The sequence below is a fragment of the Bos mutus genome, chromosome 10 (genome assembly GCF_027580195.1).
Source record: "Bos mutus isolate GX-2022 chromosome 10, NWIPB_WYAK_1.1, whole genome shotgun sequence".
Lineage (NCBI taxonomy): Eukaryota > Metazoa > Chordata > Mammalia > Artiodactyla > Bovidae > Bos > Bos mutus.
Window position 1 is genome coordinate 60,161,041 of NC_091626.1, and position 22,795 is coordinate 60,183,835.

Genomic DNA, 22,795 nt, shown 5'->3' on the forward strand with positions numbered 1-22,795 from the left:
TTTGTCATAGTAATGTAAATTTTGACTCATAATTGGCCAAAAATTATGATACGACCATATTATGAGAAGATAGAAAGAGGAACTGAGGATGAAGGAAGATGGTAAGAGAGGTAAATTCCTTGACTACTGTGGAAGGAAATACAAGATAGTGCCGCCTTACATTAATAAATTAGATAACCACAGAATGTTACTATTTCTAAAATGATGGCTCCCTCTAAGGAGTGAGTTGAAAGGGTAGAGAAGGGTGAAACAAGAAACTGACATTTTTCATAAATCTTTTTGGAAAAACTATTTGATTTCAGAGTTAACGTTAACTCTAAAATTTTAAGAGTTTTGATAAATTAATATTTTAAAATATAGAATCTATATAGCATTTGAAAATCTTTTGATTTTACTAGGAATTTAATATTACCCTTTACTTTACAATAGCCTTTCCAAAAAAATAAATTTAGTACAATGAAATAAAAGAAGAAAAATATCAAGAAATTTATTTTGACAGTTAAGCAAGCTCTCTAGAAATGAACTTGTATTTCAATTTTCTTTTTTTCCCACATAATAGCGGGCAGGCACTCTATTTTATCAAATGAAACAAACTGAGTAAAAGTACATCTTTAAAGCAGATCAGACTAAAAACTCTATTTTCATTTTTATCAACTGCTGCTTATAGTTAAATCATTTTCTCTCCTTATCTCTGAGTCTCCATATGTAAGCAATAGTACTTTTGTGCTTTCAAACTCAAGAAATAAGTGGGAAAATAATAAAAAAAAAAATAAAGTATAGTAATCAAGTCAAAACTGTTAATTAAAAATGATGAAATGGAAAGCATATAAAGGCCAGGGTTGTCTTTAATCATTCACATGAACAACATTATATGAAGATAGGGTCTATATTCATATAAACTAGAGAAAGTACTTAAATGCAGTCAAAATGACTAAATGTATTTCTTAATAATTGAGAAAAAAAATCTCTATCAACATATTTCCCAACTTCTGAATTTATCTCTTTTATACTTGGAGCATTTTGTTGACAAATCTAATAATGTTAATGAAACTGAGTTTCAATTTCTGAATCTTAGTTCTATACTAACAAAAATTAAACTTATCATCCAAGAAGCTACAATATAATGATTATTTATAAGCTTAACAGCCCCATTTACACAAGCTTAGTACTACAGATGTTGATGCTCTATAGATTTATCAAATCATCCTTAACAATCTCTCTGCCAGACCCAAAAATAAGTTTCCTAAGTATTAACAACCCAGTGACTTAGCAGTAGCAGTAGTCAAAATTCACAAGCACTTAATACAAAATGTATAGCAAACTATCATTTTGCTGATTAAGCTGTCAACTACTAAAACGGAGAGAGTATATACCATGCTTTCTCTTATAGTTCACTGGAAACACTAAAATATTTTGAAAGCAATCACAGTTATTTCTATTCCAAAAAAAAGAAAAAAATGAGTTTGGGGTTTGTTTCTCAAGAGGAAAATATAAATTATATATATATTATAAATTAAAAGTATATAATTACATGTAACAGCAATATATCCAACCATACATATACCAATTGATGACTACATACAATTATATGTATGTGTATTAACGAACAGATTTAATCTGAACTGATTTAAGGAAGAAATTAAATTCTACTGCTAAGCCTTTTTCCTCATTTTAATAAAACTATTTCTAATTAACCAATATTAAGTAAAAAGAAATATTCACACTGAATTGGCATAAAACAAAACCATGACCACTTTGCTTTGTTTGGCAGATAAAAGTGACAGAAATTAACAAAACCGTTTTCATGGAAATACAGATCCTTAAGTTTCAGCGGAAATATAAGATACAGTTAAATATGAAAAGAGAAAGGAAAAAAATGTTTAGACTTTTAAATTTTTCTACCATTAAAAACAGCCTCTGTATCTGAAATATTTTAGTACTTTTCTGTAAAAGAATCAGTAATTCTGAATAAGGGAAAAACAGCCAGGGAAAAAAGAATTAGAATCTTTGACAAAGAATTTTAATAAACAAGCTATTTTTAAGAGAGATTTCTCTTGATTTAATTAAACATCAGCAGCTTAAGCATCTTATTATAGTATCTAAAAATAATTTCTATCATTTCTAACATTGGCCATATCTTTAAAGAGAGACCAAAGAGAAATGCCTTAGGCATTTCTAGTACCATCTTCTTCCATCATAGAAATATATAAACATGCTACCAAATGATGCAAAAATGATGTAAAATGCCATTAATTTTCATACGCCAACCAGCAATCAGAGTATGATTTGCCTTGAAAGAGAAAAACAAACTTGGAAAGGCTTGGAAATGCCTTCAACTCACCATCCTACAGACTACTCGGTTTTATCCTATCCTTATTCTTGCTCCATAAACCAAATTAAAACAGTCACCAGATTTATTTTTAGATAAAAACAAAATATTAAAACTTAAGATGTTAAAATGTTGAAATCTGAAAAACCAATTTTTAACAATTATCCTGTATAATATGAAAAGATATAGCAAGGAAAAGAATTACAGCACCATTTCCTCTAAACATTACTTCACTATATTAATATGCTGAACTTTATTATCTTTCAACAACACAGGTGAAAATATAGACAAAGAAACCATTAACCTTTGGCAAAAACAAACAGGACTACAAGAACTCAAAGAATTTGGGAAGTCTCCATAAAGTAGCTTAGTAGAAATGACTGGTTAAGAAAAGTAAGAAAATTTAACTGGCAGTGAGATAAAATAATCACAAAGGCAATGATTCCTAAATGTGTCATTAAAATCTTTACAATCAATATTATGAGATATGATATTAAAAGATTCTTTGGAACAATAGCTTATGAAGGCTTATGAAAGAATCCTCTTTACAGAATATTAAATGTATCTAAAACATAGGTATATGTACATTTTTCTAAAACATAAACATATTGTACCTTTCTCTGCTGCTTTTTGAAGGGCTTCTTCAATTCGGGATAACTCTCTCTGTTTAATATCTTGCAAGGATTTTTCTTCCTTTTCAGCATCATATTTAATACCTAAAATATATATATAGTTAATTCACATATCAAGAAAGGCAATAATAAATAAATAAGAAAAGTTCAGCCTCATTATAATATTGTGTGTATGTGTAACAGGTAATCTTTGTAAGCAAAAAACATTTATATTCTTTAGATTGGCTTTACAAAGTTTACATAAATGATTCCTATCTACTTACAAAGTTCACATCAAAAGGAAAAGGAAGGAAGAAAAGGAATTAAAGGGAGAAAGAATACAGGAAAAAGGATGATTGGGGGAAAGGGTGAGTAGGAAGGTAAAAGGGAAAAACAAAGAGAAGGCAGAAAAAACATCCAAAAATTTCCAGTTATTAGATCTGAGTGGTAAAATTTTGAGTAACTACAAAAACATGTAAAATCCAATATCAGCTGGTATCAATGTAAGATTGATTTAAAAAAAGACTTTGAGAAAGTAATTCAAGAACATGTATCAACAATCATAAAATACACAAAATCATATCCTTTTAATTTAGTAATCTCATTTCTGATCACGTACCTAAGGAAAAAACACAAAATGAGAAAGATATCTATAAGGAGGATGAGTTATAATGTTCACTGTAACAGCAAAAACCAGTTGGCAGTCCATAATAAAATATCATATAGCCTTTCAAAATTGTCACTATCACCATGGAAACTGTGGTTTTCATATTTCATCAAAAATAGCCCTTTTGCACTGTTGGTGGGAATGTAAACTGATGCAGGCACTACGGAAGACACTATGGAGATGCCTCAAAAAAACTGGGAATAGAACTACAACATAACCCAGCAAACCCCACTGCTTGGCATACACCCTGAGGAAACCAAAATTGAAAAAGGCACATGTACCCCAGTGTTCACTACAGCACTATTTAGCTAGGACAGGGAAGCAACCTAGATGTCCATCATCAGATGAATGGATAAAGAAGTCATGGTATATAAATACAGTGAAATATTACCCAGCCATAAAAAGGAACACATTTGAGTTAGTTCTAATGAGATGGATGAACCTAGAGCCTATTATGCAGAGGGAACTTAAGTCAGAAAGAGAAAAACAAATACCTTATATTAATACATGTACATGGAATCTAGAAAGATGGTACTGATGAACCTATTCGGAGCAACAGTGGACATGCCAACATAGAAAACAGACCTACAGACATGGGTGGGGGAAAGCAGAGGGTGGGATGAACAGAGAGAGCAACATGGAAGCAGATACACTACCATGTGCAAAATAGATAACCAGTGGGAATTTGCTATGTGACTCAGGGAACTCAAACCAGCACTCTGTAACCTAGAGGGGTGGGAGGTAGGAGAGAGGTTAAAAAGGAAGGGGACACATGTATACCTATGGCTGACTCATGCTGATGTATGGCAGTGGCCAACACAACATTGTGAAGCAATTTTCCTTCAATTAAAAATAAGTTAAGTTTGGAAAAAATATATATACACATAGTAAGCAAAGAAGCTGGATCCATGTTACATATATAATGTGATAAATGCTATGTTAAATCAAGCATGTATACAGTAAAGACTGGAAAACAAGTTATAAAAATACAAATTGTCTTTTATGGTTGATAAAACAAGTAACTTTTCCCTAAAATATCTGAACTTTTCTTAACATTATATTGATCTCAAACTGAAAAAAAATTAATAAAATTAATAGTGAAAGATATTACTTTGAAAAACATCACTACTTTAAAACATTCATTAAAAATTAAAATACTATAATGTATAATGAGAAAATTACCTACTTTATACATGCTTTTGAAAGAACATTCACTCAAAATCAGAAGCAACAAAATGGGAAAAAAATTTCCAATCTGTAGATTAACATGACAGTACATTTTTTAAAATTTATTTACTTTCATTCTCAAAAGTAAATCTGTCTAATGCATCTCAACAGAAGACTTAGTTGTAAAATAATTATTCACAGAGAATATAATAAATTTCACAAATGGTTGAAATTACTCTTTCCAACAACAATATAAAATACTTTATATAAAATGTGGCTATGTATGTATATGTAAAATGCATGTATGTGTGTATATATATGAGTATGATTAGTTTATTTAAATTATGTTCTGTTTTACTAAACATATTAAAATATTTAACCAAAGTAACAATTTAATTTTACTATGACTTTACTGAATGGTTATAACCTAAAATAACTTACTTGCTCCTGGGACAACAAGCAGGTATAATCCCTCTAGAGTTGCAACAACAGCTTCGCCATAAAGGTTCTTCCAAGGAATCTTCAAAGTTAATTTATCTAAACAAACATGATTTCAACTTTCTTATTTGGATGCTCAAGAAGATATACATTTCTCGCTTTCCATTAAGAGAAAAAGTATACAAAACCCTTCAGATATAGAGTATGAACATTGCTCAGAAAAAAAGAAACTAACACAGTTTAAAACATCTTTTTATATTATATTACTATTAGAAATAACTATTCACATTGTGCTTTATATTTTTTAAACTTTTTGATAACTATTATTTCATTTAATATTCCCAAACTATAAGAAAAATGAGGCAACTATTACTTTGGTTTGGAAAAAAAGAAAACTCGGTCCCAGGCAGGTTTAATTATTTGCTTAAGTCCACTCAAGTTATCAGTGGAACCAGAACTGATGGTCTAAATACGGTACATGCTGTTCTAGTCACACCTGCAACATCATCTCTACACCATCAGTGTAAAAGAGTATCTGTTCAAGATCCCAGGAATTGAACCAGCAACACAGATTAGAGCACCAAAGGAAAAGACCTTTGACAGTATGCTAAATTGCTACAACTAGAAGAGGCCAACCCTGAAGGCAAGGTATACTGTTTTATGATTACCAGTATTATAAAGTGACAGGCAGGTCAGACTAGTTATATTCCAAATATTACATGAAAGGAAGAACACATCTTCTTTGTTAGAAATAATGGTATTAGTATCAAGTCCTTCAGAGACTGGCCTATAGAAACTTTCTCACCCATAATGTAGATGAACTACCCTAAGTGTCACTAAGCCAAGTTTGGAGTTTTACGGGAAAAAGCTACGCAAAGCAGGAGAGAGAAGATAAAAAGGGCATATTTTCAGCTAAATTTTGAAATGGGCAAAAATCTGTCTTTGGTATCTTTCCACACTATTTGGTATCTTTCCACATTATTTCTTTACCCTCTTCCCAATCACTAGTATGCCCTCTTTTCAGGTCTCCAGGCAGCAAAATCTCCCAATCTGCCCTCAACTGTATCAGAGCAATTCTACCCAAACCTTTTTACCCCTACAGTTTTCCATGTTCCAAAATTAAATACCTTCTCTCATCACAATTTAAAAAATAATGACCCTATAAAAGCTATAGTTCTCTCAGTACTGCCGATCAGATTCTTAAGACAAAAGAATCTGATTCAACTAAGTCATGCTAATATGTGAGTGACTAAACTACTTACACCATCAGAATCACTGGCACTTTTAAATCAAGATGCTGAAAGCTCAAAGAATTGTTGACCTGGATAAAAAGCTGAAGAAGAAATAAAATAATGTAATGTAAGGGAGGATATTTTGCTTCACCTGGATGGCTATGGAGGCAAGCCAGTTTTGGCTGGGAATCTCTTACCGAGGTTAAAATCCAGAATTATTTCTCCATCTAGATTTTTACTTTTCTCTAGCTTGTAACCCTGATGAGATCCTTAAATGGTTCCTACATCAGAGGAGCCTAGAGGTAAGGGCAGTACACTTCTGGGTCATTTCTAAGTCTGTTGATTTTATAGTGAGCACCACCTATATTTATAATAGATAGTGTTTTATTTGTAATTATCTCATCAACTCCTAAAAATAGATTTAATTGCCTTCTTGGTGAGCATGAGATTGAAAAAGTGGGAAATGCTTCTTTAATATACCAAAAATAAATTATCTGTTCTCTAAGCCTTTTTTCTCTCCTTTTACCATAACTCATTATCCTCCCGTCCTTGACTATTCTGTATTCCACTGAAATTAAGTTCCACTGCCTTCCTTTTATAAATCAGGAAAATTTTTTAAATTTTTAAGTAAAAGCAGTATCCACAAACATATCTAGCTCTTAGAAAATCAAAACATCCTTGGTGTACTTAGCCACACTAACTCGACAGGTTAGGTATAATATTTAAGCTAACAGTAATTTAAAAACTGTTAATTTTAAGCCAACAGTAATGTAAGTGCCTGATAAACCTCAAAACAGAGATAAGTATAAAGAAAATATGCTTTGCATCCTTACATGCAAAGTGTCTCTCCTAACTCAGTGAGTAACCTGGAAGAAAGCCATTAAATTCTTATAATACTTTAAAAGCAAAGAAAATAAACTCGGAACCATAGAAAACCTCTTCCAAAATATAAATTTTGTTGTAATAATACAATGAATAACATATAAGTTATTTAGGCAAATATAACTCACCCATTAACCTGGATATGAAGCTGCAATATTTTGTCCTAATTATAGATCTCTCTAGTATCTTTGAGGACAAAGATACCATAGTTACCCTTGCTTCTCCCACAGCTATGTATCTTAAAGGTAAAAGATTGAGTTAATAACTATAACTTCACTGGAGGATTTCAATTAAGCATGCAGGGCTACAATACATCCACAACACTGCTAAACAAGGCTCTGTGTAATAGACAAACAAAAAATATAATTTTTTGCCCTAGCAATATTTTCAATCTAAAGGAGTATCTCCTGTTTCAAGAGGAAAAAAAAAAAAAAAGAATTTACATTTAAATGTTTTAACTTATATAAAAGGAACACATATTTATGAAGTAATGCAGATTCACAGAAGTATTCAAGTAATTACTAAAAAGATGCTACGACAGTAGAAGACAAAGCCTTCCCTGAATACAAAATAATGAATGAAGAAGGAAAGCGATGTGGTGAAGTAGCAGGGTGACAGGCATGAAAGGAAGGATTGGTGGCATAAGTGAAAATTCTAAAGTAAGAGTAACTCATCTAGGGTTGTAATTTATAGCTTTTAAAAAGTAAAAACCAGGCAGCATGGAGAGCTGAAAAGACCTGCTATATTAAATGGAGAAGGCAATGGCACCCCACTCCAGTACTCTTGCCTGGAAAATCCCATGGACAGAGGAGTCTTGCAGGCTGCAGTCCATGGGGTCACTAAGAGTCGGACACGACTCAGCGACTTCACTTTCACTTTTCACTTTAATGAATTGGAGAAGGAAATGGCAACCCACTCCAGCGTTCTTGCCTGGAGAATACCAGGGACGGGGGAGCCTATTGGGCTGCCATCTACCGGGTCGCACAGAGTCAGACATGACTGAAGCGACTTAGCAGCAGCAGCAATATTAAAATTCCTATTGAAAAATTTCTCCAACAAAGATGTATGCTTAGTTATGGATGATCTTAGTGTGAGAGTTTAGCTATGCAGATTTTCAACTTAACAGAACATATCCTTTATACCACATTGCTGCACAATATATCAAGTGAAATGGCTGAATAAAACATAAGGGAAATTAGCTATACTTAAATTCTCTTTAGTCAATCCTAAAGAAAATCAACCCTGACTATTCACTGAAAGGACTGATGCTGAAGCTGAAGCTCCGATACTTTGGCCACCTGATGCAAAGAGCCGACTTGTTAGAAAAGACCCTGATGCTGGGAAAAATTGAAGGCAAAAGGAGAAGAGGGCGGCAGAGGATGAGATGGTTAGACAGCATCACCAACTCAACAGCCATGAATCTGAGCACACTCTAACAGATAATGAAGCAAGGGAAGTATGGGGTCCTGCAGTCCATGGGGTTGCAAAGAATTGGACACAACTCAGCAACTGAGTTCTGAGTAAGGCTTCCCTGGTGGCTCAGAGGTTAAAGTGTCTGCCACCAATGCGGGAGACCTGGGTTTGATTCCTGGGTCAGGAAGATCCCCTGGAGAAGGAAATGGCAACCCACTCCAGTATTCTTGCCTGGAGAATCCCATGGACAGAGGAGCCTGGTAGGCTACAGTCCACAGGTCACAAAGAGTAGGACACGACTGACCGTTCACTTTCACTTTTCACTTTCAGCAACTGAACAACAACAAATTCTCTTTACTAGAGTCTGCAAATTATACTGCTTTGAAATTTAAAAAAAAAATCTGCATATCAACTTTGAAAATGAAGATACTTTTCTGTGGTGGAACCAAAGCCTGAAAAATATCACTGCAGTTCAAATATCCTTCTAATTTAAAAGGTAATTTTCTACACTTTGCTCAAAAACTTCCATACATATACTAGGTACAGTATACATTAGGCTCAGAACTCCGAAAGCTCTAATCAACATAAGCCAAAAACCTATCACATTTTGTTCAAGCTAAGAAAGATGTCTGAGATTAAATAACAGGAAAAATAAAAAACTAAAAGGATGAAGAATAACTCAAATGAAGAGTGAAGTACTTACCAATTTGGCCAGCCTTGACTTTAAAAGGAACATCCAATTCACTCTTCAGAAGAAAGAAAAAAAAAATTAAACAACATCTTAAACTATTAAGTGCCTCCAAATCATCTCTGTAATAATTATTTAAATACACGATCATCTCTAAGGAAAAATAAAATTTTTACATCTGAGAAACTCATAAAGGATATGTTTCATAGGTGAAAAAATGTTTTTATTAACTTACAATTGACTTTTAAGAAAGAATTCATAAGAGAAGCAAAATATAAACAAGGATGATAGAAAAAGAGTTTATAGTTAAAGAACATTTCATTTTCCAAAAGATACTATTTCCATCATAAGGAAAAAAATTCTTTTTCTAAATCTTCAATCTCAGATTTTCCTAGAATAAATCATTAAACAAATAATCACTTCATCTGGTACCTGGTACCAAGTACCCAGCAACCAGGGTTTCAAAGAGCTTATCAAATTAACTGGGTAGTCAACATAGTAAAGAATCTGCCTGGAATACAGGAGATTCCGGGTTCAATCCCTGGTTTGGGAAGATCCCCTGGAGAAGGGAATGGCTACCCATTCCAGTATCCTGGCCTGGAGAATTCCATGGACAGAAGAGCCTGGTGGGCTACAGTTCATGGTGTTGCAAAGAGTCAGACAGGACTGAGCAACTAACATTTTTACTTTCAACATAGTTTATATTAAAAAAAAAAAAAAAAAAAACTTACCAGAGCATTTTCTTTGATCTGTAGATTATCCAAGGCCACATTACCTTTAAAAAAAAAAGACAAAAATTATAAAGTTAATACACCAATTAGTATTAGTATACCCCATCTTAATGCAGCACCAACACTATGCTAAATGCTAAGAAGTAAGCAAAGCAAACTTCAAGAATTTAAGAAGCTAAGGCACAAAAGAGTTGTTCTATATATACAAGAAGTATTAGTTATGGCATACTTTAGGTGAGCCCAATGCAAAAGAAATCATAAAATATTTAAACTGGCTAACATTTAAATAGACAATGAGAAAGAAACTGATGCCTTTCAGACTAAAGAACTCTAGAACTGAAAATATCTATATATCCATCATTTTGAATGATGAAGCCAAAATCTTAAAAGAAGGAAATAAAGAGGTTACTATTAGAACAGATCAATTATCCTGTAACCCAGAATCTTCCTTAATCATAGGGTCAGTGAATAATTTCTATAAGAATACAGTGCTGGTCTTTTAAAACTTCAAAGATCCTATTCCCCAGTAATTGCTTATGCTTCTACTATTCTCTCATTAGTCCAACTTTTTAAAAGTTTATTCAGATATTAAGTTATAAAAACAAAAGCCATAATGACACTATTGCATGACTCAAATTTTAAACACTGCACCTATATGTTCATACAGAATAAGTAAATATTCTTGTTTACATAAAAATATAAGCCAAAAAAAGTTTTCATTTCATGTAAATTCTCTAAAGATTACTAAAATGCAAGTTCCAACATGAAATACAAGTATAAATTATTCAATCATGCATTTTCTTAATCACTCATGACACATTTCTGTTTTTGTTTTGCTTTTTCAAAAAATACTATGCTTCCTATGCTCTCTCAAAACATTTCTCAATCAAGCAGTTTCTTTCTGGTGGTATTCTAAAAAGTATATTCCTCTATTATGCCACTGTTAAGAGATTCGCTTTTCCCCAGATCTCAGATTTATTCAAGCAAACATTTATTAAGCACTTACTCCAAGTCATGTACTGGAAAGAGAACAAGCCTGCTGGTTGAGGAGAGCAAATTTCTAAAATTTGGTTAATACTCTATTGACATGCCAACAGAATAGTACATAAGATGCAAGGGAGGAACCACCTAGTTCTGCCAAGGGAGACTAAGAACTTCACACAAAAGTTCAAGCTAGAAGACTGAAGGAATATTTATTGGGTGGATAAAAAAAGAGAGCAAAGGGCTTCCCTGGTGGCTCCCCAGTAAAGAATCTGCCTGCCAATGCAGGAGACACAGGTTTGATTCCTGGGTCAGGAAGATCCCCCAGAGTAGGAAAGAGCAATCCATTCCAGTATACTTGCCTGGGAAATACCATGGACAGAGAAGCCTGGTGGGCTACAGTCCACCAGGCCGCATGAGTCAGACAGACACGACTTAAAACTAAACCACCACCACCAAGAAAAGAAGGCAACAGACATCTCGGAGTACAATGTATTTTAGAATGCACATGTGGTTTTTTGCAGGTGGATGTGAGGATGGGAGATAAAGCCAGAAAGGTTGACAGGAGTTAGGCTAACCAAGAGTCTTCAGAGTGAAAAGTTCAGACTGGTTACAAGAGAGAGATGAAATATGTACAACGAGGATGACAAAATCTGAGCTAGAACCATTATTCTATTGTTCTAAGAAATGGATCTGTCCAAATAATTTACCTAAAGATACTGCAATATTGGTTACAAAGCAGAAAGGACTGATGGGGGTGGGGGGGGGGAGGGGGGAGGACCTAAAGAACTCCAAGTCCAAAAAGACAGCAAACATCATAATAACCTATAACAGAGCAACAAAATATAGACAGACATGGGAAACACACTCATAAAGCAGTGAGGTTTAAAACAATGGTAAAGAATGCCCAGCTTGATCTATATATTTAAAATTACATATATGCACATATACATAGATAACAAACAACTCTAACACTAGACACCATAATAATCACAGCTGTTATTACCTTATAATAAAGTTCATCTTCTTTATATATGCATATTGTAAATTTTCTATAATAAACTTAAAAGCTGCAAGAAAAGGAAAGTAGGAGGTAGAAGCCTCGCAAATGGGAAGAAAATACTACAGCATAATAACAGGAGGAAAATTTCTACAATATACTGAAGAAAAATTAAAACCTGAAGTAGGCAATAACTTCAGGGTCAAAGAGACAGATGAAAAAGTTATTTTGGGGCTAGAACTGACAAGATGTCATCACTGACCAAACATATGAATAATATAGTAGTCATGGAAAACTGACATGTATTTTGAGAATTAAGAAAAAAAATCTTTAAAAAAAGTATTATATGAATAAAAATTACATAAAGTGGGAGAACATTCCTGGACTTAATTCTGTCAGATGACGAATTACAAAAAATTACAATTGGGAATTCTATGTGAGTCAAAAGAAGTAATGCGCACAGAAGCCAGTGCACATGTGAAGCCACACACACCAGTTTAACAAGACCTAACACCATGGGGAGCGACTCCACTTTCACTTTTCACTTTCATGCATTGGAGAAGGAAATGGCAACCCACTCCAGTGTTCTTGCCTGGAGAATCCCAGGGACGGGAGAGCCTGGTGGGCTGCTGTCTATGGAGTCGCACAGAGTTGGACACGACCGAAGTGACTTAGCAGCAGCAGCAACACCTCTAGGGAGGCTTGTAAACTTGCTCATGAATTTTGCTTGTTCTTCCCCTTGATTTTCAACTAGAGGGTCAAGGGTCACCAGGAATGTTCTCAAGTAACCTGCAGTAGATATGAAGCATTTTCTAACAATTGTTAAAGCACTAACATATGTAAAAATATAAGTGCTCTCATAAAAAGCACACTTTCTACCACAGTGGCACTGTGGTTCTTTAATGAAGTGATAGATGCTATTTAAGATGTGAAATAGTAAAGCTACCAATATGGCTAACAGAGCTAAACAAGCACATTTAGAAAGGCATATGAGAGAAAGGTCATAGTGTTTATTTCTGGGAGGCAGAATTAAGGATTTATTAATTCATGTTCCTCAGTATTTTCTAGTTTTTACAATAAACAGATATTACTTTTATGTTAATATTATTAAATTATAATATGAAATGGGGAAACAAGGTAAACTCTAATGTCAATGTCAATATGACCTTAATATGTTTTATCTAAATTCCTCCTATATTTACTATTTACTATCTACAGAAACATTAAAAAAAAAGATCTATTTCTACTACTTAAGAGTCTAGCAATCAAATGCATATTTCCTCTCTGGAAAAAATGTAAATGTTATCTAACAAATAGTAACCATAACAGTGATAATAAGAATGATATATTCTATAAATTATTTGCACTGAAGGAGGAGTCACTACTCCTAACACAAAGAAAAGGGGAGGAACAGCAGCGTATTTCTGATTAACACCAGGGTGAAAGTGCATTCATTTATTCAACCGGTAGATGAGTGCCTTATCTAAGTAAGGCACTGTGCTCTTAGTGTACTCTCCCACTAAAATGCATGCTTTTCTGCAGATACAGAATATCAGCCTCTTTGTACTTAACTGACTGCTGAGGCAAAAGTTAAGATTTAGTTTTCCATCTCTATTCAAGATAATATAATTCTATATACATGCAAGGAACTTTAATAGCTATAATCAGATCACCCAGGGCTAAGAGCACAGAGGTCATAGGAAGTTCCTGAAAACCTAGAGGAAGGATAAATATTTGTGTCTAATCTTTAACAACCCCCCCCCAAAAAAGGGAGGAAAGAAAGACTAATAATTGGAGATGGATAAACTTAACTCTGCCAGCGAGGAAGGCACTAAAGCCAATCCCACAATCAAGTGTGTCTAAGCCCACAAATTTCTAAGGAGACCAAGGTGAGAAAGAAGAAAAGAGGCTCTGTGAAGTGATTGCCTTCTATGATGGACTGCCAAGTCTGAAGGATGACAGCAAAAGTTAGTCTGGCTTCAGAAGACAAGGTTTCTGATTTTGATCCTATATGATGAAAGTAAATGATGGCCCACAAGCTACCCAGGCCTCTCAATGCACTATATGATGAAAGAAATGAAAGTAAATCATGAAGAAACAAATGTATGTGACCAGAGTGTCACATATAAACTTTCAAAGCTAATCTTGAAGGATATTTTAAAGAAGCATCTTAAAAGAGTAAATCCTCAATCAAAATTTAATTTAATCTTTATGAATGAACCAGAGGAGGGAAATGAAAGTAAATCCATTAAATTAGCAAATGAAACCAAGGAGGCAGAGTTGGAGCCAGCTCAGAAAAATTTCAAAAGAAAAAGAAAAGACTGCTAAATTATACAAAATAACAAAGTTGGTACATTTGTGAATAAAAATCAAATGCCACTGATATAATGTGGAGCAAGTCTGCCTCAGTCCAAGAATAGCTTTTAAAACACATAATGGCCTACAGAATAAATGTAAGAAATTCATTGCTGATGCTAAATACCTCCAGTCTGAAATAATCTGAATTTTCACAGAAGTTTCACTACACTATTCTTATGGCACTTAACACTCAGGTATATAAATCCCCCACCTAACTTCAAACTCATTGATTCTCCTCATAGAAGGCACTCAGAAAACACTGACTCAGTTAATTAGAATGCCTGTGTGTGTTTTAGTCGCGCAGTTGTGTCCAACCTTTGCAACCCCATGGACTGTAGCCCACCAGGCTCCTCGGTCCATGGGATTTCCCAGGCAAGAACACTGGAGTGGGTTGCCATTTGTACTGAAATAGAAATGACTACATTAAGAACATAAATCTTTCTATGTTATTGATAGAAAACACTCTCAGATCTACTACATTACTTGATCCTCACAGCCTCCTGGGTGTAAAAGGAGGCAGGATGTAAAAACAAATCAGGGTTTAGAGGTTAAATGATTGGCCTAAGAACACTATGTGAACATAGTAAGTGGTGCAGCCAGGGCTCAAATCTCCTGATGCCCCAGGCTGTATTAAAAACATTACATGATCTTCCAAAGAGCACAGATAGCTTAGAGAATCTGATAATTCTGTCCTCCTTGGGGAAAAAAAAGCCATGTAAGAACTGGACCCCGCACTGAGAGGTCTGGATAGCTGGTGAGCCATTTTTGGTTTTTGCTTTTTAAAAGAATTTCTTTAGAAACCCAAAACCAAAAAGGGTAACTAAAATCAGTATTACTAGCAAAGATATAACCAGAAAGGAAAGGAAAGTCAAGCTTTATGTTAAGAAAAAGAAATGTGTCTCCGTGGGAAACGCAGAAGCAGGAGATAGCATTGCAAAGGGTCATTTTAGTACTTTTTAAAAATCTACATTTTTCTAAAAACAAAAGAAACTCATAAGTTATGATTTAGAACGTTTTAGGATCATGAAGACCTTAAAACCTAATCTGCTTTCACTTTATACATGAGGAAATCTTTTAAAGAGACTGGGTGGTTTATGCAAGGTTATACAATTAATATGTAGTAGCTTCCCAGGCGGAGAAGGCAATGGCACCCCACTCCAGTACTCTTGCCTGGAAAATCCCATGGACAGAGGAGTCTTGCAGGCTGCAGTCCATGGGGTCGCAAAGAGTCGGACACAACTGAGTGACTTCACTTTCAATTTTCACTTTCATGCATTGGAGAAGGAAATGGCAACCCACTCCAGTGTTCTTGCCTGGAGAACCCCAGGGACGGGAGAGCCTAGTGGGCTGCCGTCTATGGGGTCGCACAGAGTCGGACACGACTAAAGCGACTTAGCAGCAGCAGCAGCTTCCCAGGTGGCTCAGAGGTAAATAACCTGCCCACCAATGCAGGCGATGCCTGCCAAGCAGGAACTGCAGGTTCGATCCCTGGGTCAGGAAGATCCCCTGAAAAGGAAATGGCAACCCACTCCAATATTCTTGCCTGGGAAATACCATGGACAGAGGAGCCTGGCAGGCTACAGTCCAAGGGGTGGCAAAGAGTCACATGACTTAGTAACTAAACAGCAACACAGTAGTGCTTAGAATAGAATCTATGTCTCCCGACTCCCTGGTCAATGTTCTTAATATAAAACACACAGACAAATACAAAACTGGGATTAAAAACAAAAAATCAACCAATAAACAAAAATGCCCTCATCCAGGGAACTAGCTTTGCATATTATAAAATGGTGAAAAAAGAATATGTGGTGCTATGCACTTTTTATTTAAGATTTCCTTTGCTTATCTGTAACATAAACTCATTATTTATTTGAAAGTATATATAAATATTCAAACACATTCATTTCCCAAGGACGTGAGCTAAAGTAAGCGAAAGTGTTAGTCACTCATTCGTGTCCAACTCTTTACGATCACATGGCTCCTCTATCCATGGAATTCTCCAGGCAGGAATACTGGAATGGGTAGCCATTCCCTTCTCGAGGAGATCTTCCCAACCCAGGGATCAAACTTGGGTCTTCTGCATTGCAGGTAGATTCTTTACCATCTGAGCCACCAGGGAAGCCCCAAGCTAAAGTAAATGAATGAACATTTCTAAAATAAATCAAATTATTTTGATAACTATTGCTTTAGTAAAAATACTTAATAAAATATTATATCAACTCATTTCAGTTGAATCCAGCTATTTAACCCAAATTATCTCATCTAGAGTCCTTTTAATAGGAGTTCACAGTAACTTTGTCTTGGGAGGGGAAGCTGGGGGAAGGAGAAGAAACAACTGACTCTCACTCTTCCATTTCCCTATGGAAACAGGAAGTCTCAGCAAAGAAAGCTGGAAAGCTGCCATGTCACCACTGAACTTTCTCCTTTTCAAATACATTTCAGGGCTCTCGTAAGAGTAAGTAGTGTGGCAGAGCCCCTTTGCAGAATGGTTACCCAAGTACCAACTTCCAGCTCTATTTGTAGAAAGGGGTGGTTTTAATTTATCATACTATTCAAATTTGTGGAAAGTTGTTTTTAATAAAATTTTAAAGCATTGTTTTAAATAATGATATTTAAATACCTAAGTATGTTACGATATTGAACTTTTTTGTTTACATGTGACAGGACAAGCTAATGAGAAGTGTGGCTTTCACTAGGCTAAGTGTTGGCTGGGAGGAGAGAAATAAAATTCCTCAACAGGTTTAGAAATGCTTAAATATTGCTATGTTTTATGGATTAAGGTTAGAAAGAAGCAAAGAGGCCTGTTTTTTCAAGCTGCCTTTCAGCTACCTGTTAAGACAATGTAATATATAGATTTGGATTTGCAAATATCAGCATGAGGCTGGAACTTCATTCTTCCTGTCATACTTCATGACTGTGAATCTGCTCACCAGTAGTGAGTGAAGAACAAAAAGGTAAACATGATTTGACTATCATTTCTCTCCATGAATGCAGGGCAAGTGGGAGTACTTAATGAATGAGTACACATGGATCTGGCCTTGTTCAAGTCACTAAAGTTCAAAGCCGGAAGAAACGACCTTGCCTCGCCTTCTCATTTACAGATACGAAGCTAGTAGTCACTGGGCAGTGACTTGCTAAAAACCAGTGAACCAGGCAGTACTGGACATGTAATTAGATCCCATGTTTCCTCCTCCCTTATGCTGCTCAGCTCAGAACATCTGGCAGCTGACAGGAAAGTGTCAAGGGCAGAGTGAAGGACAATAGAGTAATCAGAGTTAAAACTCTGAGGGTACTCCACCTGGCTCCTACTCCTACTGGTGGCCAGCAGGTCACCACAGCCATCTCCTACATCCAACTCTTCACAGCCTCTGTGTATATTCTACCTATCAAATGGAAGCAAGAGCAGCAGAATCCTGAATGGAGATTTTCTGATGACTTTTCATGGCAAGTCACCTTGAAAAATCAAACTGAAAAAGGTTCTACATTGCCACAATCTCGCCTAAACCAAATTGCAAAAGATCTGGTGTTTCAACATACCTTTTCAAATATGTTACTCTTAAAACAATTAAATTCTGGACATGCCTCAAATAGCTAAAGGCTGTGCAACTTATCTCCTGGTACCAGTTTATGGGTAACAAAACCTAGACAAACCTTCCCACCTACATAGGCAGCAACATGCCCACCAGGCACTTTTCTGAACCTTTGAAAATCGGACTTACAAAATACCTGGCAGGTGGTATAAGTTCTCTAAGTGTAAACTCAAATGGAAATAGTTTTTTTTCTTTTAAGAACAATCTTTGGAAATGTGGTATTAGCTCTCTACACAAAATTATTACACTGAAGAATGTGAAAACCTTAAAGGTCATACTTATGAAAATATAGGCATAGCTCATTTTACTGCACTTCACTTTACTGAGCTTCACAGATACTCTTTTTTACAAATTTTTTACACATTGAAGGTCTGTGGCAACCCTGTCAAGCAAGCCTACTGGTGCCATTTTTCCAACAGTATTTACTCACTTCATGTCTCTGTGTTACATTTTGGTAATTCTTGCAATCTATCAAATTTTTCATTATTATTATATTTGCTATAGTGATCAGTGATTTTTGATGTACCTACTGCAAAAAAGATCATGACTCACTAAAGGCTCAGATAATGGGTAGCATTTTTTAGCAATAAAGTATTTTAAATTAAGTATGTACATTTTTTGACATAATGCTATTGTACACTTGAAAGACTACTAAGGTATGTTCCAAATTAACGTTAATAAGCACTAGAAAACCAGAAAGTTCATGTGATTTGCTTTATTTTGATATTCACTTTATTGCAGTGGTCTGGAACCAAACTCTCAATATTTCTCAAGGTATTCGTATAAAATAAAACAAGCAGGCTGGTTTCCATCATTCAACTAGGTTTGTGTATCATCACTATTACTATCAGTATTAACAATTTACCAATTAGAATCACAAAAACTTTTCACATGATTTACCTTACAAATAGTGTTATTTCCGCATTTTAAAAGGGAGATAAGTAAACTAAGGCTTAAAGAATTTAAATGTTTCTCCTATATCCCACAGCTAGTAAATAAGTTTTCATTTCTCCACCACAGCAAGAATTTTTTAAAAATCATTATGTGTAAATCACTTTTAAAATTACAGAGGAACTGCTGGGCATTTAAAAAAAATCTTTGTAAGAATAAAAACGGGAGATGACAAAGCCTTTATGTGTGTGTGTGTTGCAATTTAAGGCAATATTCACAATAAACTTTCAGATTCTAGGCCTTCCAATAATTCTCCCCATCTTTCTCACTCTAATTTTTTGTTTCTTGTGGATTTCATTGGGAATGCCTGTATATGTATGAATATTTGCACAGAAAATTTTTCAAATTATATCAACACACCATTTTGATTTCTAAAACTCCTTCCTGATACCATCCAAGCAAAGATTATGCATTTTTACTGACATGCTACCAAGTCACTTCTTAAAACTTCTGTTTCTTTCTTAAGTTAAAAATTTCATGAAGCATATAATTCCTCTAAGTACCTTTTAATTTTCTACTACAACCTATTCAGCACCAGAAGGTCTACTATAAATGCAAAATACAATTTCAATATTCCCCTTAGACTAGGGTTTCTCAACCAACATTTTGGGCTGAGTACTACAGTCCATGGGGGTCACAAAGTGTCGGATATGACTTAGTGACTAAACAACAACAACTTTTTGCTGTGGGGAGCTGTCCTGAGCATTTAGAACATAACAGTCTTTAGGGGTTCACCCAGGAAATACCAAAAGCACACATCTCCCCACAGCATGACAATCAAAAGTGTCTCAGATATGCAAATGTTCTCTTGGAAGCAAAGTCATTCCTGGTTGAAAACCATTGCCATAGATTAGTCAAAGAAGTATCAATTTATCCCTTGTTTGGAAAGAATAGTAGATCAGCTGTGTGAAATGTTTGCAGATGGAATTCTTCCCTTTCTCAACATATGAAAATTTAAGAAAAAAACTAAAAGGTCAAACTCTGTGACTCATAAATCTTATCTGCTAAACCAGTTTTCAAGTAATTATTATATAAAATTTTAAATTCTTTATAAAGCTTGTCAATGTTAAAGATCTCATAAATATCAGCTGTTTTCTTAATAATAACTTAATAATCTCATTTGTTTTACTATAAAAAGTGTAAGATAAATTTATTCAAAGAACAGAAATCACCAGCTCACAGTTTTGCCTAATGAGAGAATTAGTATTATAAACAAAATATTTAAGCAATAGCTGTAAAAGCTCATAACTTATTGCTTTCTTTATGCTTATCACAAAAACAAAAGGCAGCAAAACTTTATACGAGTTTAGCTGTGGTCTGATAAACCTGAATGGACTTCCATCAGAGGCATTTCCTAAAAGAAATGGGTTTATTTGCTCAGGGCCTGTTATAAAGTTGATGCTGGCCATGGGCATAACGCACAAGTACCAAGTCACTTCAGTTGTGTCTGACTCTTTGTGACTCTATGGGCTGTAGCCTGCAAGGCTCCTCTGTCCATGGGGTTCTCCAGGCAAGAATACTGGAGTGGATAGCCATTCCTTTCTCCAAGGGATCTTTCCCACCCAGGGATGAAACCTGGGTCTCCCACATCATAGGCCAACTCTTTACCATCTGAGCCACCATGGAAGCTCAAAAAGAAATGGAATAAATTCTAATGGTATATTTTATTTAACCCAATATATTCAAATATTATTTTACCACATGATCAATATAAAAAACTGCTGAGATATTACACTTTCTCCTATTGAGTATTTTCAAAACTTGCTGTGTACTTTATACATCTAGCACAATTTATTTTGCACTAACTACACTGGAAATGTTCTTATAGTGGCCATGAACCGAATATCCATTTGAGTACTACTTCAGATTTCCCTTCAAAGCTGACAAAATTCCCAAAACTCTTCTGTAGAGTGAGGAAGTATCCCCAGTGTCCCCAGAGCTTTTCAGGTAAATGGTGCAAATAAGCTTTCTGAAGATGGAGAAGCACACTACGGTCTACTTCTATACACAGCCTCTAGGATAGAAGCGTTGGTGTCAATTCTTCAGTGTGCAACCAGTTCAGTTCAGTCGCTCAGTCGTGTCCGACTCTTTGCGACCCCATGGAACCGCAGCGCGCCAGGCCTCCCTATCCATCACCAACTCCCGGAGTCACCTAATTAATGATGATGTAGCTCGTGGCTTGAATTTCTCTCTGTTGCTCCAAAACAAAACTGAAACTCCTCTTCTTAAGAGGAAAATCAATCCTAAGGGAAGTAGTCACTTTCTCAGTAGCTGAGAGTATTATGAGTTAAGAATTTCTACCGAAGAGCCTTTCCTAATGATCTTCCCCTACTTGCCAATCGTTTCCCAAACCCTTTAGGGAAAAGCCAGTTCCTGACAGCTATCAACTGCCAGAAAAGATAACTGCGAAACACAATTTCTCCTTCCTTGATGCCACTTGGGCGTGTGTGACCACGCAGCCAGCCTCGCTCCACCTGGAGTGAGAACAGGAAGGGTTCTGTGGAGTCGAAGGGGCCAGGCCGAGGGCAGGCAGAGGTCCCCCAAGGTGGGCAGATGTGACCGGGCAGGGACTTCGGACTCAGGGACACGAAAGCTGGGAATCTCCGCGGGACGGGCTTGATCCAACCGCCCCTCTCCAGACCCTGCGAGCACCCAGGACCCCGTGGCGGTGGAGGCGGGCACAGGCCTCCCCACGCCCTGCACCTGCGGCCCAGGGAGGGGGCCCCACCGAGTGCCCTCCCCGGAGGCGGAGCCTCAGACGGCAAAAGGAACTCGGCCGGGGCTGGAGCCGGGAGGGGAGCAGCCTGCGGCTGGGGCCCCATGGCCAGCGTCTGCAACCCCCAGCAACCCGCGGCCGCGCCCTCTCGCTTACCGCCCCAGATCCCCAGCTTCAGCTGGGACTTGTTCAGGTTCTCCACATAGTCCCCCAGGAAGCGGTTCAGCAGGTCCGCGACCACCGACTCCAGCACCATGATGGGACCCAGGCACAGGAGAGGGAGGAGCCGGAACCGACCGGCGCAGCTGAGGGCGGCGACCAGCGCTGCGAATGACAGCCCCCCCCGGGCGCCGACCCGCCCCCGCGCCGCGCTGCACCGCGCGTGATTGGGCTGTGCGCAGGCGCGCCACAGCGCCGCCGCCGATGCTGCTGCTGTTGTTGCTGCTGCTGGTTCTGCTCCTCCCGCCTCCCGGAGCTGGAGCTTCGGGGGCGCGTCGCAAACTCGTGACCCCCTGGCCGCAGGCCGCCGGGGCACCTGACAGCGGGCGGAGCGGCGGAGAAGCTGCTTTGTGGCTTGCCTCAGCGGCCAGCACCAGAGGAAAGAGTTGTTAGAGAAAGAAAAGGGAGGCAGGAGTTGCTGAGCACGGGTACATCTTTGACGGTCTCTCTGCTTCCTCTGAGTCTCTTTTGCCTTGAGGACCGTAAGGCTCCGTCGTCCGGGTGGGAAGCATCGGCGCCGGAGCCGACCGAATGGCTACCCGGCGCTTCCCAGGCCTCCAGTCCACACTGAGCAGCCTCATAAGTAACCATCCGTTCAGGAGGGGAAAATAGGAGACCCTGCACCCTCGTTCTGCTACACATCAGCCGCACCTGGCACCAGCTCTCTGAGGCAAAACACACTTCAGTAATTTGCAAGTGAGAGGAGGGGAAACAGAACTGCATCATAAGATGGCAGAATGGGAGCTCAGTATGCATTTCGTTAACTCGTTCTTTTACTCCCTTCTGTGCCTGATTGGCTCTTAGTTAATTCAGGAGTCACTT

General features: G+C 36.8%; 1 protein-coding gene across 1 annotated transcript in view; it reads right to left on the bottom strand.

The window, feature by feature from the left end:
- The window catches only part of VPS13C (vacuolar protein sorting 13 homolog C), a 184,273-nt gene extending 162,184 nt beyond the window's left edge, over positions 1-22,089 (bottom strand). Inside the window, 5 exon segments of the mRNA XM_070378006.1 lie at positions 2,944-3,045; positions 5,216-5,311; positions 9,443-9,485; positions 10,159-10,202; positions 21,911-22,089. Of these exon segments, the coding sequence (XP_070234107.1) occupies positions 2,944-3,045; positions 5,216-5,311; positions 9,443-9,485; positions 10,159-10,202; positions 21,911-22,010 (385 nt within the window). The 5' untranslated portion in view covers positions 22,011-22,089.
- Positions 22,090-22,795: the final 706 nt, after the last annotated feature.